Below are 19,362 nucleotides of genomic sequence, written 5' to 3'. Positions count from 1 at the left end.
TCCACTATATCATAGGCCTTATTGAAGTCCAATTTAAGAGCCATATAGCCATCGCACCCCTTCTTCTTCATTTTCAAAAAATGAAAGGCCTCATGAGCCACAATCACATTATCTTGAATTTGACGACCAATAACAAAAGCAAATTGATTGGGGGAAATAATCTGCTGGAGAATGCCCTTTAGTCTATTTGCCATAACCTTAGTAATGACTTTCATTGCGAAATTACACAGACTAATTGGCCTGTATTGACCTAAAGTCTCAGGAAAGGAAACCTTAGGAATAAGGACAATATTAGTCTGATTGAGCTCTTTCAGCATGAAGCCATTGTTGAAAAATCTCTGAACCGCTTGACACACTCCCTCTCCCACTTTTCCCCAATAGGACTGGAAAAAGAAACCAGGGTAGCCGTCAGGTCCAGGAGCTTTTAAGGAGCCAAGATCAAAAGCTGCCTTTTTGATTTCCTCCACTGATACTTCCTTGATCAATCTCTCATTCATCTCACTCGATATACAATTCTCCACCACTGACAAAACCTCTGAGAAATCCCTCCTTCCAGAATGGGTGAATAAGTTAGAGAAGAAATCCTTAATAAGCTCATTGATTCCTTCATCGTCCTCTATCCAAGTCCCCATACTAGATTTTATCTTGATAACCTGGTTCCTTTGTCTTCTCTGATTGATTGTGGCATGGAAAAAAGCTGAATTCTTATCTCCATATAACAGCCAATTGATTCTAGATCTCTGATGAAGGGCCATTTCTTCTCTAAGCAACAAAACCTCCATTTCCTTGATAGTGTCTCTTTCCTCATTGAACGTATCAACAGAAAAAGGGGCAGCTTGAAGAACTTTGAGTTTCTCCCGTAGCAACTTTAATTTTAGTTTATCCTTCCCAAACACTAGTTTACTCCACTTTAGCAGTTCTCCTTTACATTTCTTCAGCTTCTGAACTACTCCATACAATGCAGACCCACCCTGATCCTCATCCCAAGCTCTACTAACAACTTGAATGCACTCCGGATGTGTGGCCCATTTGGATTCAAACTTAAACTGGAACGAAACCTTTTTTAATTGAACTTTAAATATCACCACCAAAGGACAATGATCAGATCCCACTCTAGATTCATGAACTACCTGGGCCAAGGGAAACAAATTACGCCATTCCACTGTAGCCAAGGCCCTGTCGAGCCGAATACGGATGTTACTATCCCCTTCCTGATTATTGGACCAGGTATAACTAAGGCCTTTGAATTCAAGATCCATGAACTCACAATCTGAAACCATACTGTGATAATGCTCTATTCTACTCCTACTACACAAATTTCCCCCTTGCTTCTCAGCCTGAGCCCCACAATCATTAAGATCTCCCACACACAACCAGGGATACCTGTTCTCTCTTGCTATGGTCCTCAGATCATTCCAAAAAGCCAACCGATGATTCCAGACAGGAGGAGCATATTCAAAAGTAACCAAAAAAGGAGAAGAAATCAAAGGCCAATTGACAATGCAACGAAATAAATTTTTGGACTTAAAACGAACATCTACTGTTACCTCATCAGTCCACCACAAAGCCAAGCCACCTGACAAGCCTACAGGCTCCACGTAGCTGCTATTATTGAACCGGAGCCTCCTTATTATTCTTTCTAGTGAGTCCCTCTTATTTTTGGTCTCCATGAGGAACACCACTAGGGGACGATGGGTTGTACACAACCCTCGTAAGATCTGGAATGTTAGGGGTCGTCCCATCCCTTGAACATTCCAGCTGAGTATCACCATTGGACCCGTGGCAGTTTCGGGCCAGCCACCAGAGCCCTATCCGAATCATCTTTTGTTGCTAACACTTCCATGGAAACAAATGAAATTTCCTTGGACCCAACTGGATCATTCCCAGACTGATCCCCACGATAGGCATCTCCCACTGAAACTTCAAACAGCTCATCATCACAAGATTCATATGGAAGTTCTCATTTCCTGCTCAATCCTCTTTTTGCACTCCTTCCTCGACTGCCTCTTCCTCTCCTCCCCCTAGCTCGGGAAGGGGTGGGCGAGAATCTCTTCCTCCCCAGCACAGAATCCCCTTTGTCTCGATCTGCGTTCTCAATCTCACCACTCGTACTTCTCTTCACCCTCTTCCCCCCATTTTCTTCACCAGAAAGATAATCACACTTTCTCTTCAAGCTCAGAGACTTACTAAATGCATTAGTGAGACCTTCATCGATAGCCTTTTCTGAACATCCCAGCCCAAAGACTAGAGAGGCCCTAGATACATATCCAAGTTGTAAAGGCCTGGAGAGAGTATCCTCAACTGGACCAGGGTCCTTGTTAATTACTATTCTTCTTGGGCTATCAGGCTCTTCTACAAAATAATGGGCTCTTTCCCTGGTTTGTTCCTCTAGAGAGACATGGGCTTTTGAAACCAGAGAAAGGCCCACCACCTCTTTACCCACGGAAAGATGAGGCCCACAGTCAAAAGGAATACCTGATGAGGATGAGCTACCCGACAAACTTTCGACCACAGGGCTCCTAGCTTGCAACGTGGCACTCCCCAGAAAGTTCGTGCGAGCGGCACATTCCACTCCCTTACTCCCCTGATTCACCACCAAATCATCTACTGGAATATTCTGGCCAGACTGCTTCACGCGCTCCCTTTCCACCTCAGAACACGCGCCGCCTTCATCTATGCTGACAGCACTTTTCTTCCTCTCTGGATAAACCAACCTCGGCAGAGGTTTATCTCCATATTGAATGGTATCTACTACCGCGACCTCTGCTCGAATGCCACTATCGTAGACCCAATCCTTAGCTACAAAACTGCATCTCTCCTTACATTCATTCACCCTGTGACTAATCTTGCCACACCCATAACAAAAGTCGGACAGCCTCTCGTATTTGAAACTAACCCAAATATCATCTTCCTTGGGCCTTCGCAGGAAGAACCCCTTCTTCAAAGGTTTTGATACATCCAACCAAACTCGAATCCTCAGATAGTTTACCAATCTACCCCTCTCGCTTGGATCCTCAACAGCTATTACATCCCCAAACGACTCTGCTATCGCCGACCCTGTTTTAACGTTTAGAAACCTTAGAGGAAGACCATGGATCTGAACCCAGAAAGGGCTGAATCTGAAGTCCAGCTCACTAAAAGATTTCTTCTTATCCCATTTTCTCAGAATAAGGATAGACCCCATAACAGACCAAGGACTTTTACTGATGATACGACAAAGATCATCTTCGTTCTTAAAACCAAAAGCATAAACGTTATCCCTCCAAGGAGAAATAGAAAATTCCTCCTCCGTACGCCACGCTTTCTCAATGATTTTTTGAACCCCCGATTTATTAAGAACTTTGGACGCAAGGATCTTGCCCACCAGAACAAAACGAGCTTCCTGGGGGCACTCCTCGTAGCTTTCATCAAGAGAAATGATATCTGGTTCTGCCATTGCCTAGGAAGGAACGGAAACCAGGAGGGGAAATAGGATAAAGCTAAAACAAACTGGAAGGAAAAGGAAAAGTAGAAGGAGGGGCTGGGAAAAGAGAGAGGAAAGAAAGAGGAAAAGGGGAAGAAAAGGAGAGGATAACGTTATGGCAGCAAAAGACCCAAGAGAGATACGAAAAGAAAAAAACCCTAGCCAGGGGAAAACCTCTCATGAAGAGAGAGAAACTCTCATAGAGAGAGAGAGGTAAGTTCTTCTGATGAGAGAGCAGTTTGTATACTTTTGTGTGTTTGATTCGCATAAAAATTGTAAAAAAAAATGCTTATTAGAAGAGCGAAAAGGGAATGACTTCGGTGTCCCCGGTCATTTTGGGGACACCGTAACTTTTGGCATAACAAAACCATTATGAGCATAACCAAAATCCATTATGAACATAACCAAAACCATTATGAGCATAACAGAATAGCAAGGCATAACTTGTTAGTTATGCCTTGATTGGGTTTGGTTATGCCTTGGTTGATTTTTTGGATATTCCTTGGTTATGCCTTGTTTGGATTTTGTTATGCTTATAATAGGTTTTAGTTATGCTCATAATGGTTAAATTATGTCAAAAATTACGGTGTCCCCAAAATGACCGGGGACACCATAACATCATCCGAGTGAAAATTATAGGAAAAAAAATAGAGGTGCCAATTTGGGTCCAATAAGAGCATCCCAATGGGGATGTAAAAGCAGGTGCTATACTTAAAATAGCACCGGATGCAAAAAAAAACCTCTCCAATGGAGTTGTAAAATAGAACAAATCAGGTTGTAAGAGCATCCCCAATGGGGATGTATTTTAGAAGGGGATGGATAGTTATTTTAGATGTAAAAAGTGGTTAAAAGTTAGTTTGATGTAAAATAGAACCCACTACTATCCAATGGTGAGATGTAAAAAAAGGATGAATAATTAACTAACTTTTCCTCTTCCTTAATTTCCCTCAACTTTTTTAACCCTAATTCAAGTACTACTTCCGTTGAAAAATAATTTTGGTATCCGATAATTGAGGACTTAAAAAAAAATTATTCCAAAAAAAAAAATTACTTCCATCCCTTTTTTTTTTTTACTTCTCGACCACTTCAATTACATCATTTACTTCATCCATTTATTCCCATCAATTCTCAACCACATCATTACAAAATTGCTTCATCTTGATCAGAGTTGAACGATTTTTCTCTCACACTATGACTTTCGTCTACCATAATTGATACACTATTTTTTTTGGAGGGTGTTTGTGAAGAACGGAGAATTTTTTTTTTGGTGTAAAATCCTATTTAAAACACACATTTATAGGCATGAAAAAAAAAAGACCGTTGCAAATTTTTTTTCATCAAAACATCCGTTGGGAAGCCAATGGTCGGATCCTAATAAATTTTAAAAAAAAACCAACGGTCTGATGAAAGACCCCGTTGGCTGAGATAAACCCAACCCAACTTTACCTTTCATCTATTCTTTCTCTCTCTCTCTCTACGAACACAACCAGAGCCCCCCACCCACCTGAACTAGACAACCCATCTCTCTCTCTCTCTGAAGCAGACCCCCCCCCCGTCGGAAGATTGGCTCTCTCTCTCTCCAAAGATTGGGGAAATCTTGGCTGGGGAAATCGACGAGGGTTTCGGAAGGAGCACAGCCGGCAGAGATGGTGATCTCCGGACCTACGCCGTCCATGGATCGTCAAGAATCGGGGTCGGAGACAGTGATCTTCAGACCTGGAATCAATTTTCAAGCTTCCGGCGTGTTCTTGCAATTCCGGCGTGTTTTTGCAATTTCCGACTGACTTTCCGACGAGATTAGGTAACTCCGGCCCTCTAAAAATCTGTTACAATCAGTTGGTGATGACCTGTCCATTTATAGCTGCAGCCAAAAGGGGATGCAAATATACATCTCCCTTTCCATTTGTGCTATTTTACATCTCTGAAATTTCTATTTTACATCCCCATTGGAGCAATTTTTTTACATCTGGGTGCTATTATAACTATAGCACCGGATGCAAAAAAAAACCCCTCCAATGGGGATGTAAAATAGAACAAATCAGGTTGTAAAATGGCAGAGATGGAAAAGGAGATGGATATTTCCATCCCCATATAACTACAGCTATAATTGACAGGTCATCACCCAACTGAAAATACCAGAATTTTGGACAACCGGAGGTTACCTGATTTCGTCGGAAAGTCGTCGGAAATTGGAAGAACACGCCGGAATCTGGTAAAATACGCCGGAATCCGAAGATGACCGTCCTTTACCCCGATTCTTGACTATCCATGGATGGCGCAGATGCATGCCGCCGGCGCGCCCTTCTGAAACTCTCGCCGGCCATGCCTTTTCGGCTGTGATTTCCCTTCGGTTCATAGAAAGGGAGAGGAGGGCTGGGTTCTACGCCAGAGAGAGAGAGAGAGAGAGGGGGGGGTTTGCTACAGCGAGAGAGAGAGAGAGAGAGAGAGAGAGAGAGAGAGAGAGAGAGAGGTCGTCTGGTTTGAGAGGAGGGGAGGCGTCGTCTGTGTTCGTAGAGAGAGAGAGAGAGAGAGAGAGAGAGAGAGAGAGAGAACAGATGATAATGAAGAGAAAGAGTAAAGTTGGGTTGGGTTGGAATTTAGCCAATCCGACCGTTGGTTCTTTTTTTTTTTTTTTGATTAAAATCTGACCGTTGGTAGCCCAACGGCTGTTTTGGTGTTGAAAAAAATTTGCAACGGTCCATTTTTTTCCCCTGCCTATAATGTGTCTTAATAGGATTTTAGACAACAAATTTTTTATTCATTCTCCACAAACACCCTCCAAAAAAAATCGTGTATTAATTATGGCAGAAGGAAGTCGTAGTGCGAGAGGAAAATCGTTCAACTCCGATCAAGATGAAGCAATTTGTAATGCTTACTTGTGCGTTAGTCAAGACCCGATTATTGGTACCAACCAACCAAGATCTAAATTATGGGATCGGGTTGCAAAAAAATATACCGAATTCACAGGAGCCGATGTACGATCGGATGCTTCTATCAAGTCTCGATGGCAAGTCATCCAGCAGGCTTGCAACAAATATCGTGGACATTTAAGGCAAATTCAAAGGCAACATCAAAGTGGAATGACAGAACAAAATGAGGTATTATTATTTTGTTAATAATATTATTTTGTTTTCATAAGAATTTGTTAATATTATTATTTTGATAATTAATTAAATTATTTTGTTATTATTTGTATAGATTGATCTAGCGAAGAGACATTACAAAGATACTGAGACTAAACCTTTTGCCAATTTGGATTGTTGCTGGGCAATTTTAGAACACAGTATGAAGTGGGCGGATTTAACCCCACCCCGGTCCGACCCAAGATCTTCACAAAGGGATACAAGTTCAGTCCCGCTATCTCCTGATTTCTCTCAAAATCCAAACTTAGACTCTCCTGATTTCTCTCAAGTTCCAAACACAGCGACTACATTGGAAGATAGCAATCCTACGAGTGGAGGTAGTGTTCAGTCTCCAAGAAAGAGGCCTCCTGAATGTAAAGCATCAAAGGCAAAATTATTGAAGACCAAAAAATCAGAAAATGAGGAACGTGAATGGATAAACTTGATGGAAAAATTCAACCAAACTACATCTGACAAGGAAAGTAGGAGAGCTGAAATGGAAGCAAGAAGAGTCGCGGCTTTGGAAAGGACTACAGCAAATGATGAGAGAAGGGTGGCGCTTGAGGAGAGGAAGACAACAATAAAGGAAAAAGAGATGGAAGATAGGATTATGCAAATGGACTTGGATTTGGTTCAAGACCCCCAAATGAAGGCTTATTACCAGTATCGCAAGGGTGAAATCTTGGCTAAATGGACGGCTAGCTCAAGTTCGAACGATTATTTTCCTGATTTTCCTGATTATTGATTGTAATCATTTTTTATTGTCATATGTAATAGTCTTTAGCAATTATGTAATAATCTTGAATTCCATGTAATCGTTGAGTACTATTCGATAATAAAATGCATTTTATTTAGCTAATGAAGTACAAGACTCGATAATGAAATACAAGACTCAAAAATGAAATACAAGACTCGATAATGAAGTACAAGACTCGATAATGAAATACAAGACTCGAAAATGAAATACAAGACTCGAAAATGAAATACAAGACTCGATAATGAAATACAAGTCTCGAAAATGAAATACAAGACTCGATAATGAAATAGAAGACTCGATAATGAAATACAAGACTCGAAAATGAAATACAAGACACGGGAACCTCATTCTTCATCTCCATTACGGGCCCATAGGTGTTCAATAAGATCATTGCGGAGCGAATGATGTGCCTCATTTGATCGAATCCTGCGGTTATTTTTAAAGAAATCAACCAATGCAGGAGTGATATCTCTCGATACTTGAATTGGGTTGGAAGAAAGAAGTTCAGTAATTTCATCACTAGCATCATGATCACGTTGGTCTTCAATTATCATGTTATGCAAAATGACACATGTTTTCATGATGTAGCCTAGATCCTCCTCATTCCAGAATCGCGCCGGTCCTCTCACAATTGCCCAGCGTGCTTGGAGTACGCCAAATGCCCTTTCAACATCCTTGTGACATGCCTCCTGCATCCTCGCAAAGTGTTGCTTCTTTCTTCCTTGTGGTTGAGAAATGGTTTGGACGAGAGTCGCCCATTTTGGATAGATACCATCAGCAAGGTAGTACCCTATGTCGTACTGACTCCCGTTAACAACAAAATGGGCTGGAGGGGCACGACCGGCACTGAGATCATCAAAGAGATGAGATTGATCAAGCACATTGATATCGTTGAATGACCCAGGCATGCCAAAGAAAGCATGCCAAATCCACAAATCATACGATGCAAGTGCTTCAGGTACAATAGTGGGTTTTCCGCTGCGGCCACTGAAGAAGCCAGGGTAAGCAGTTGGACATTTGTCCCACTGCCAATGCATACAATCCAAGCTGCCTAGCATTCCAGGAAAACCACGTTGATTGCCCACATGTAGGAGCCTTGCAGTATCTGTTTCATTTGGTTTTCTCAAGTATTCTGCTTCAAAAATAGAGATAACACCTCTACAGAAGCTTTGAAGAGACTCAACTGCTATACTTCCCCCAATCTTGAGATACTCATCAAGACTATCAGCAGGCATTCCATATGCCATCATCCTCAGAGCTGCTGTCATCTTTTGGATACCAGAAAGACCTACAGCGCCCGTCGAATCATTCCTTTGGACGAACGTCACGTCATGTTGTTGGAGTTTGCCCAAGATCTTGTGAAATAAGGGTCGACTCATTCGAAAACGTTGCTGAAACAACTTTTCGTCATAGAGTGGATACTCACAAAAGTAATCATCATTGAGTCGTTGGTCAGCAGCAACTCTGTCACGGGGGATCCAGGCTCGACCGCTTGTAAAGCCAACATGACCTCTTTGTTGGCGTCTTCTTTGAAATTTTTGGTATTGCCTGGCCATGATCAATTGCGCCATTGCAATCTCATCATCATCGGAGGAAGATCCGTCAAATTCTCCCAGTAATATTCTGTGGGTTAAATTGCTCATGATGATTTTTTTGGAAAGAGGAGACTGTATATAGATTTGAGTCTGAGAATGAATAATGGGGAGGATAATATATATAGATGGTAAGTAAATGGTGAAGTTGAAAGTAGATAAGAGTAAATGACTGAAGTAAATGGTGTAGGTGAGAGTAGATGCGAGTAAATGATGTAGGTGAGAGTAAATGATGTAGGTGAGAGTAGATATGAGTAAATGATATAGTTGAGAGTAGATATGAGTAAATGACTATATTAAATGGTGTAGTTGAGAGTGGGGAGTAAAAGGATCAATTAAATGATGTGGTTGAGAATTGATGGGAGTAAATGGACGAAGTAAATTGTATAACTGAAGTGGATGAGAAGTAAAAACAAAAATATGGGACGGAAGTATTTTTTTTTTTCCGAATTTTTTTTTTTAAGTTCTCGATTACCGGATACCAAAATTATTTTTCAACGGAAGTAGTACTTAAATTAGGATTAAGAAAGTTGAGGAAAATTAAAGAGGATTGAAAGTTAGTTAATTATCCATCTTTTTTTTACATCTCACCATTGGATAGGCATAGGTTCTATTTTACATCTAACCAACTTTTAACCACTTTTTCCATCTAAAATAACTATACAACCTCTTCTATTTTACATCCCCATTGGGGATGCTCTAATATGATTTCACCTAAACCCATCTATTTATAGTCAGTTCAAATCCACTCATATTTAAATATAAATTTTAATTGGATCAACTTAATAAACTCAATAATTTTATGAATTTAAATGGATTAGTGATGGGTTGAAAATAGGGAGAATTTTTCCCAGGTCCACTATACCACTTTCCAAATCCCATAAGTCCACTTTTAAATTCTATAACCTCCTAAGTTCACTAACCTATTAGTAAGGATATAATGACTCCGGTAAGTCTAATATACCCCTACTTTTTAAAAACGTTTTGCCCCATTTTTTCAGCCATTTCAAAAACTCCCTATCCGAAAAATTCTCACCCAATTACAAAACCCCTCCCCCCCTTTCCAAAACAAACCAGATTGAGAGTAAAAAAATGGAGACGATTTGCTCTTCCATAAATTCCTCGATCGCCTACCACTTGCGGTTGGCGTTCTTTGTCGTTGTCGTTAGACGATCTCCGTCCACCAACAATCACACTCGTTCACCAACACTCGCCCTAGTCGCTGTTGTTGCCCTTCGATTAGGTCAGACGCCATCGCACTCATCGCAGTTGTTAAGCTTTGTTTCTCCATCGCCGTCAAATCCTCGTCACAGTTGTTCACATCCTCATCGCTGTCGATCAATCTCCGATTTCGTTCGATTCATCTCCATCATTCTGCATCCTGGTCGCCGTAGAAACCCTTCGGTTCATCCCCATTGCCGTCAATCTCCTCGGTTTGATTCGATCAATTCAGTATGTTTCTTAGAAAACTAAAAGTGTTTGGTTATATATGGTTATATATATTTGCTAGGTCTGTGTTTGGTAAAGTTAGGGTTTTGATTGTGTAACAGACATGGGCATGTGATTATATCAATCTTTGATCTGGTATGGTATGGTTGAATTAAGTTAGGGATTCGATTGATAGTACATATGGTTATATCAATGTTGGTTATATACGAATTTTGTTATAGTTTGCGAATTTTGTTATAGCTAAGTTTCTCTTCCTATATATGGTTATATGAATGGTTCAGCTAGGTTAAGTTAGGGTTTTGATTGCGAGTATACATGGTTATATCAAATTTTGATCGGTTTAGTTAAGATAGGGTTTTGATTGCGAGTATATGTGGTTATATCAATCTTTGATAGTATATATATGGTTATATCAATGTTGGTTATATACGAATTTCATTAAAGGCTGCGAATGTAAACTGTGTGTGAATAGTTGGTTCTGTGTAGTATGCTTTTTTAATATGGTTATATGCGAACGCAAATGGTTATATCTAATTATACGTTCTTAGAAAATCCCAAATAGTTAAACATATAATCTCATTGATGATTATACACCACATTTGGAGTAGAAACCAAGTATCTTTTAATGTCTTTGATCATGTGGTGTCCACTGCAATTGTCACGCACAGCATCAGTGTGTCACAAGTCATGAATATCACAATCTTTACAAATTGAAGATTGGAGACACAGTTTGTCGCTTTTTCTTCCCCTTCATATCTTTTGTTCTCTGTTATGTGAGCATTATTCCGAACATTGGACGGAGAATGGAATTCAAGAAGGCAAAACTTGGATAAGGTTGCTATTAGATGAAAACCTCTTTGGGCCATTTTTGTACTGCTCTTCAAATAGTTTGGCTTCTAATTAACTTCAACTGGAGATATTTTCTTCAGTAGTTTGGAATTGTTGGAGCATCAGATAGCCCATCTGTATGTTCTCTGCTCCTAAAATCCAAATGCCTTTTGGTATTACCTGTTGGTATGGTATGGTTGAATTAAGTTAGGAATTCGATTGATAGTATATACTATATGGTTATATCAATCACGGTTATATATGGTTATATCAATTCTTAAAGCCTCCTAAGTTTGGATAATTGACTAACAATTTGCTTGACAGGCTTTCAACTGGGAGTCTCGTAAACATGATTGGTGGAGAAATTTAGAGAGCAAGGTTCCTGATATTCTAAAATCCGAGTTTACATCAGCATGTTTACCTCCAACAACTAATTCCTTCTCACGTGAAAGTTGGAAAAAATCACCTTAGAACTCCAACTAATATTTCTTCTGTGTATACACTTGAACAAATGGGTCTTCCTGTTCTACTGTTTAAAGGATACCTCCCTCAAAATTTATATTCTCTCAATTCATCATATAGCTCTAAACATCTCTTGAAAGCTTTACTTTACAAGATGAAGCAATACAAAGTTAGACTAGAAATGATTGCTCCATATGATCCAGCAAATATTATCGTATTGACAAATCTCTTAGAGATGCGTGACTATCAGAGCAAACTAAGCATTTTTTCTGGAGCAAGCTTTGCACCCCGTTGATAACTATCAGAGCATTCTTTCTCCGAGGTGGGGTTCACATTTTTTCTGGACCAAGCTTTGCACCCGTTGATAACTATCAGATCAGTGTCAGTTCTACAATTGCTGCTCCTGCGTTCTCATCAACAAGCTGCTGTTCGGCATCTGTTTGGCATGATACCCGCAAAGATCGTACTATATTGAAGATAATTCGTGTCCTTCTTTCTGCTGTTTTAAGTAGTCAAGATCAATGTAGTCACTTGGCATTCATCAGTTTTCTTAATATTTGTCATTTTTTTTCCCTTTTCTCCTGGGGTATGCCCCTTGTAGGCTATACATTCGCTTATCCTCCTTTTATATTTCAAGCTAATGAGTATATAACGTTATATGTGATCTTTTGTCATGTGTGAATGAGTATATAATGTTAAATGTTGAGCTGATGAATAAGTATATAACGTAAAATTGAACTGATGAACAAGTATATAACGTTATATGTGATCTTCTGTCAAGTGTGAATGAGTATATAACGTTAAATGTGAGCTGATGTAACTCCCTCTTTCTCTCTGTCACAAAAATCCAACGTAACTGCCGTGATTGGCGTGATTTCAAAACTAGAAGGGATAATGGGCTAAACGGATGAGATTTGAATGGAAGGGTAATTCTGTCAAGCACTAATTCTTTTTTTAAATGTAGTGGACTTATGTCTTACCAAATACATATTAGTGGACTAAGTGGGTTAGAAACTTGGTCAGTGAACCTAGTGGGTTAGAAACATGCTATAATAGACCTTAGGCCAATTTTTTATTAAAAATATGAGTCTTGACCTCTTGACCTTCATAAAAAAAAAGACTTAAAAATGTTGATAGTTCCCAATGTTCTCTATCAATTCTCCATAGCACGTCGACGAGCCAAAACAATGGAAGAGATCATAGTCACGAGATCATAGTCAAAATCGAGGATAAGCAACACAAATCTCGGTCAACAGCAGAACAAAGATAGTTATTTTAAGGTCTGAACATTCTAATCCAATCCCGTTCTCTTGAACTTAACTTAAATTTAAATTAAATCTGAAAATTTTATTTTTATTTGAATTTTTTTCGCATTTGTTAGTTTTGCCGTCAAAATTTTGTGGTCTATTGAATCGTCGCGACGAGAGGAATCGGGAAAGTAAATTTTTTTTACTTTTATCCAAGTATTTTGAGAAATAACCATTTTTTAGCGCAAAAATATTTTTTTTTGCCAAAAAATAATTATTTCTCAAAATATTTGGATAAAAGTGCTAAAAAAATTCCGATTCTTCTTGTTGAGACGAATTAATAATTCATAAAAGTTTGACGCAAAATTAACAAATGCGAAAAAAATTAAAATAAGGACAAGGCTTTTTTTTCGCATTTGTTAGGTTTTAGTTATTTTTTTGTGAATTATCCAGTCTCATGGTGAGAGGAATTAAAAAATAAAAAATTACCATCGAAATTCCAATTTTTTGGAATAAAAAACATAAGTTAATAAACCAATTTTTTTCGTTTCCAGAAAAATTAGGTTTCGATCATAATTTTTTACTTTTTCGATTCTTTTCGCCGAGTCGGACCAATAATCTATAAAAAATTGATGCGAAACTAAACTAAAGTCCAAAATCAATAAGGATAAAAAGTTAATCACAAAACGAATCATTGCGAAAAAATTTGAATAAGAACAAAATGAAATACTCGGGCAATTTCAACTGTGCAACTTGCACAGATATTTTTGTGTGGCACGTATTGGGGTCTCACAAAATGATCCGAACCGCTCATTTTTTTAAAAATATTTTTTGGAGGGTTCCTTTAAAAAATCAGCTCCAACAGATATCGGTAAGGACTTCCTCAAAATTCGTAGGGCAAAACAGAATGATTCGCCCTACGATATCTGAGAAAGCTCTTACCGATATCTATTAGAGCTAATTTTTTACAGGAACCCTCCAAAAACTATTTTAAAAAAGATGAGCGGTTCGGATCATTTTGTGGGACCCCGATATGGGCCCCACAAAAATATATGTGCAAGATATGTGCAAAATTCTCCGTGTGAGAATCATTTCTGTGCCGCATTCTGGGGTTGGTTGGTTTGGTTTGTGTTGGGGCACGAGGGAAGATGTTTTGGTTTGGAATTGAGAGAGAGAGAGAGAGGGGTGGGGTTGGATTATGTTCGAAGATCATTATTTTTTACAGGCTGCACATGATTATTTTTCACCTTGTTCAGTGTGGGGAGGGAAAACGGGTCGGGTTGGGTTTGTGTATGGCCTGATCCATATTCGACCAAACCCGTTTCAACCCTCATTCCACTAATCCATATTTGACCTGCCCACATTCAACCCACAACCCTTTCAACCCGCCCAAATCCGCCCATTTGTCATCTCTAAAAAAAAACAAAAGAGAAAAAAAAAACTTTTTGTGTTTGATTAGCATAAAAATGCGAAAAAATAAATGCTACAGTATAAAATAATTTTTTTACAACTCATTTAAGCATGATTATATAGTTTTCCCAAAAAGAAAACATTTTTTGTGTTTGATTAGCATGAAAATGCTATAAAATAAATTTTTTACAACTTATTTAAGTAGGGTTATACAGTTTTCACTTCCTTGATAAAAATACAACAAAATTTTATTTTAATGTGAAAGTTGTCACTTACTATAACACTTATGCCTATAATTTTTGTCGGGGTTCGATTTAGGAGGGACCTTGACCTGAGTTAGTATTCCTCTTCCGCTGCTCTGTTCCTCGGCCCCTGAACCTGCAACAAGACACTAGGGCTGGAATAGCCCAGTGACCCTCCGACGATCAAGTTAGATCTAAGGAGAGAGGTTTAGGTCTAGGGTTAGGGAAAGATGGCATACCTCTTTAGGTTAGAGTCCCTTCTTATTTATAGACCTAGGTTTACTTGGGCTCCAAGCTAGCGCGTGAAGGATACGCTCGGGTAAACGCCTCGGATGACATCACAGATGACGCACCGGATAAGGCGGTTACGAAGCACATGGCCAGGCCTGGCCTAGGTGATCCTATTTGCCACGTATCGCTCCTGGTCCTCTCTTGGTATGTTACAATCTCTCAAGAGACTTTAACGGAATACTTGCTTCGGTGATACCCCGAAGCATTAACAGGAGAGTCGACACCGAAGGAGGAGATAGAAGGATATACGCTATGGCCCGGCTGTACAGTCCCGCAGACCGTATCAATATGAGGCCTCGGTTGACGATGGTTTGGCCTGGTTACCGAAGCCATAATCGAAGCCTCCACAATAGCTCCTCAAGTCCCTGGAGCTTTGTACCTCTGCTTCAGGGTCTTGACCCCATCGTATGAAATATCAGGCCTTGATCTTTTTAGAGAACTACCGGAGAGTGAGTTTACCTTGGTAGATTCCGTTCAACCCGCGCCAGAGAGAAAAGCCACGTGTCAGCAGTTGCCGAGGTCTCAGAATAGAAAGGCTGTCTCGGCACGTGCCATATCAGTTGATTGGTACGAAACGTCGCTTCGGTGACACGCGTCGTCACGCCTAAGGTCTGATTATCCGGCGCCTGTCCTTGGTGCAAAGCCCTTGATACTGGCCGTCCGATGGTAACACGTGTCGACGATCTGACGGCTTGGTGCACGACGCCTCATTTCCCGCGCAGCCTTCCATCTCTCCCATTATAAATAGGAGAGACAGAGGTGAGATAGTCACTTTTCCTCCACTTTTAAAGTCAAACAGCCGCAGCCGTCTGTTTTCAGCTTTCAATCGAGATTTCGAGCGTTCTGGACGCGGATCTCGACACGAAACTCAGGTATGACGATATTCAGTTGTTGGTTTTCATGTTTTGATCATTCTCTTCAAGTTCTCTTCCCTTTAATCCACATTCCTCAAGCGTTGTGGCTGTACCGCCGTTCACCGCTGTTCGCTCTACGGTGGCGCTGGGCGTTTCCAGCGCTGTGTTCTTATTTTTCCCGAGGCCTAAATTCAAACCGAGGGCCACATTCTTCCCGAGGCCAATCTTCAACCCGAGACCATGGAAACAACCGGTGGCCTCGGAGTCCTTTCTCGGGGATAGGTCCCCAGAAATATACCGAGGAGCGATGACCATTTCGTCCCTACTGCTGGGTCATGTTGCTTTTCCCTGGGCGTATAGCTAACGGGTTTTTGCACACATCATTTTTTTTGCTAGGTAGGGGCGAATGGTTGTTGAAGTCTCCTCGGACAGTACCAGTAGCTCCTCTTCTGCCGACCTTGAGAAAATCTTTGAGGAGTGTCGTGCCCAGGCTGTTTACCGAATCCCGTTGGACGTCATTGAACCCTCGGACCCTCTTAGAGCTTCATGCCCCGTCACAGCCTTCGCTCCTTGGGAGATGGAAATCCCTAGTACCTCGGGCCATGGACCGGGCCCATTCGCCGATGCCCCCGAGGAGGTTCGGGGATGAAGGAGGCCGATGAGGCCGTGTCCCTACGTGAACCAATACTTTAATGGGACCCCGGCTGCCTACGCCGAGTTTAGAAGGGTTTACAGCATCCCTCTGGACGTGGAAGTCCGGCTGCTTCCGGACAACAACCCCAAGACCCTTCCTCACCGACCAGGGGAATTGATTTTCCCCTTGATGGCAATCGCTGAGGGAGGGGTTAGATTCACCCCTCACCAATTTGTCCGACGAGTTCTCCGGACACTTTCTCTTACCTCTTCCCAGCTCACGGTAAACTCTTACCGAATCATCATAAGTATTATTGAGCTAAGAAGGCAATTCAACTTGACCTTTGGGGTCGAGGAACTCTTCGGAGTATACCTCGTAGGAGTCAACCGAGAGAGCAACCGATACTACCTCTCGTGCAGGACGGGGTATGACACGTTCCTTGTCGACCATCTCCCCGACTCCGAGGAGTGGGCAAACATCTACATCTCGGTGACCGGCAATTTCATGTTCGGGCCCGGGGAGAATGCAGATACCACTACCTGAGTGCAGTTTGGGACCGGGGCTCCTGGTTGGTAGAAATTTATCTTCAGTAGATGCTTTGTATATTTTTGTTATACCCAGCGTACTTATACTGATTCCTTGTTTTGGTTGTCTTGCAGCTGAGGGAATCGTTCAAGCGCTTCGGGAAAGAGCTGACCGGGCCCGGATTACAGCGGCCTATGCCATTCCCATAACAAGCCGGTACGCACCAGAGCTGCTCGGGTACGTCCCAACTTACATGGGCTTTTTGAAGAAGAAACCGAGGCAGCAAGGGGTTCCAAGGGCAGGCCGAGGACGAGGCCGAGGAGGGAGAGCCGGAAGAGGTGCAGGAAGAGAGAACGAAGCAGAGGGCAGCACATCCGCGCCTCAGGGAGTCATTCGCGAGGAGGTTGATCGAGAGACTTCGGAGAGGACCGGTTTGAGCGAGGAAATGGCGGGCCCTAGAACTCGGGAGGTGCTGAATCTCAGGCGCCGGAGGTCAGCTGGTCGGGGCAGGGGAACAGTCCCCGGTACTCCTGGCGCCGGGACTTCGAGGGCGACTCTTGTTTCGCCACAGGAGCCCCCGGAGAAGAGGACTTGGCGCGAGGGGGGAGACGGAGAAGGGAGGGATCAGGAGACGATCCTGATCTAGGAGGAGCAGGAAGAGCTCGGAGGGGGGACCGGTGGAGCGGAGGAGGACTCCTGGGTCAATCCGAGGGAACTCCCCTGGGTTCCGGAGTTCCGTCACTTTGCCGGCCGCCAGATCCACCACGCCGACAGTGTCAAGAACCTCGGAGTGGCCTTCGGGATGCTCCGAGGAAGCATTCTTCCGAGGGATGCCCGGGCTGTCACTGGGTTGACCGTGGACGTCACGGCTGAGATAGCTCAGGCCCTTTTCAATGTAAGTTTTGCTATTATCTTCGCCTTTTGTACCCTTGCTTCTTTCAATCTATTTATTTGAAGTTGGTGAACACTCCGGTTTTTGCTTTTTGTTTGCAAGCGGGTGCTCGGGCATTGACTGTTAATGACCGGTGCAAAGCGCAGGAAGAAAAGATCGAGAAGCTTGCTCGGGAGTTGGCTCGGAAGGAGGAAGACCTCAAACTGGCTCGGGAGACTTGCGAGCTCTACCTGGCGGACTTCCAAAGGTGCGACAGGGAGAGGGTGGAGGCAGAGACCAGAGCCACCAAGGCCGAGGAGGATGCCAACACACTACGAGTCACCCGGGCCACGGAGGTTGATTTCGCAAGGAAGGGAGGCTACGGTGAAGGTTGGGACGCAGCTGGAGTAGAGTATAAAAAGCAGGTTCGGGAGATTAAGGCTGAGCTGCATCGGGACCGTTTTTTGGACGGCCTTCGGTATGGCCATGAAGCCTTGGTGAGGAGGCTCAACCTCCCTGAAGACTCTGATCTCCGAACACTTACCGAGGGGCCTCCCGAAGAGCTTGTCCTTCCTGAGGAAGAGGAGGTGGTGGAGCCTGCGTCCGAGGACCAGGACCTCGGGAACCAAGCCTATCCAAATGCCCCTGCGCCCGAGGACCAGCTCGACCACCTAGCTCGCTCTTAGGATAGTGTCTTCCTTTCCTTTTATTTTTGAGATTTCATTTTTAGATTCTGTAACTTTGACTGGACGGCTCCGGACATTTGGAGTTTGCTGTTCCAGGGTTTGTAAATGTTTGATACTGAAGAAATAGCTTTTTGTTTATGGTTTGTTGCTGAAACCCATAATGCTTTGTGAATGAATACTTTCTTTTCCTGAATGTTTTATCTTTGAAATGCTTGTACGATTGGTTTGCTCCTTGGGTTATGATGCCCCTGCTTTGGTGAGACTTGAAAAGTTTGTAGAAACAAGTTTAACCGAAGCGTTAACCAAAGAGTTTTGCCAAGCATAAAAAGATGTTTAATCAAGAAAAAGTGACTTGATCTGAAGCCCCTGCTTTTAGGAGGGTTGGTAGGGACCGAATCAGAAGCAATTATTTAATGAATTTTGGGTTTGAACGCCCGTTTGTTTAATGGAAATAAGTCTAGCGAGTAAACGCGAGATGGTATTACTACTACGGGACGTAGGCCGGAGTCGCGAAGGGATATGGCTTCGGCCATAGGTTCGGGACGCAGCGAGTCCGAGCAGTGAGGGATTTTTGGTGGGTCGGTATAAGGGGCTCGGGATGCAGCCGAGTATCCTTAAAGCGAGTGACCAGAAATCCGAACGACCGAAAAGGCATGGGCGACTTGTGGGAATTTTGTCCGAGGGTATCACCTACGGAAGAACAATATCCCTGAAGTCGGTATAAAACGGTTTGGGCAAGAACAGACCGAGTATAAGTAATTTAAATAGTCAAAGTGTACGAATAGTGCCAAAGAGAGAATTCTCATTCAAACTCGGTGGAGTATTGTCAATACATAAGCAGATTGCCTTCAAAACTTTAAAAGAAAATGCAACATAATAAACACTAAGCGGGCTTCGCTAACCGGGCACAATCCGTAGAACTTCTTCAA

At 42.2% G+C, this 19,362-nt stretch overlaps 3 protein-coding genes across 3 annotated transcripts; 1 reads left to right on the top strand and 2 right to left on the bottom strand.

The window, feature by feature from the left end:
* Positions 1 to 1,960: 1,960 nt before the first annotated feature.
* LOC131298712 (uncharacterized) lies at positions 1,961 to 3,436 on the bottom strand. Its single transcript, XM_058324188.1, has one exon. It carries the CDS (start codon positions 3,434 to 3,436, stop codon positions 1,961 to 1,963), a length of 1,476 nt encoding a protein of 491 aa, XP_058180171.1.
* A 2,828-nt stretch (positions 3,437 to 6,264) lies between these two features.
* Positions 6,265 to 7,330, top strand: LOC131298711 (uncharacterized). The gene is made up of 3 exons (XM_058324187.1): positions 6,265 to 6,561; positions 6,662 to 6,746; positions 6,888 to 7,330. Exons 1-3 carry the CDS (start codon positions 6,265 to 6,267, stop codon positions 7,328 to 7,330), a joined length of 825 nt encoding a protein of 274 aa, XP_058180170.1.
* A 333-nt stretch (positions 7,331 to 7,663) lies between these two features.
* LOC131298710 (uncharacterized) lies at positions 7,664 to 8,985 on the bottom strand. Its single transcript, XM_058324186.1, has 2 exons — positions 8,399 to 8,985; positions 7,664 to 8,188 (listed from the first exon to the last, which is right to left on the bottom strand). The coding sequence occupies exons 1-2, from the start codon at positions 8,983 to 8,985 to the stop codon at positions 7,687 to 7,689; spliced, it is 1,089 nt and encodes a 362-aa protein (XP_058180169.1). The 3' UTR covers positions 7,664 to 7,686.
* Positions 8,986 to 19,362: the final 10,377 nt, after the last annotated feature.

Source organism: Rhododendron vialii, chromosome 8a (assembly GCF_030253575.1).
Source record: "Rhododendron vialii isolate Sample 1 chromosome 8a, ASM3025357v1".
Taxonomy (NCBI): Eukaryota; Viridiplantae; Streptophyta; class Magnoliopsida; order Ericales; family Ericaceae; genus Rhododendron; species Rhododendron vialii.
Note: the sequence above shows the minus strand (reverse complement) of the source record. Positions and strands in the feature narration are given on the sequence as shown.

What these genes read in the sequence shown, in the direction of transcription:
- LOC131298712 (XM_058324188.1), bottom strand. Translation starts at nt 3,436, where the DNA reads ATGGCAGAACCAGATATCATTTCTCTTGATGAAAGCTACGAGGAGTGC.
- LOC131298710 (XM_058324186.1), bottom strand. Translation starts at nt 8,985, where the DNA reads ATGAGCAATTTAACCCACAGAATATTACTGGGAGAATTTGACGGATCT. An exon ending in CAACGTGGTTTTCCTGGAAT is followed by an intron (nt 8,189 to 8,398) that starts GCTAGGCAGCTT and finishes TGATGATCTCAG; the next exon opens with TGCCGGTCGTGCCCCTCCAG.
- LOC131298711 (XM_058324187.1), top strand. Translation starts at nt 6,265, where the DNA reads ATGGCAGAAGGAAGTCGTAGTGCGAGAGGAAAATCGTTCAACTCCGAT. An exon ending in GAATGACAGAACAAAATGAG is followed by an intron (nt 6,562 to 6,661) that starts GTATTATTATTT and finishes TTATTTGTATAG; the next exon opens with ATTGATCTAGCGAAGAGACA. An exon ending in CTGGGCAATTTTAGAACACA is followed by an intron (nt 6,747 to 6,887) that starts GTATGAAGTGGG and finishes TTCCAAACACAG; the next exon opens with CGACTACATTGGAAGATAGC.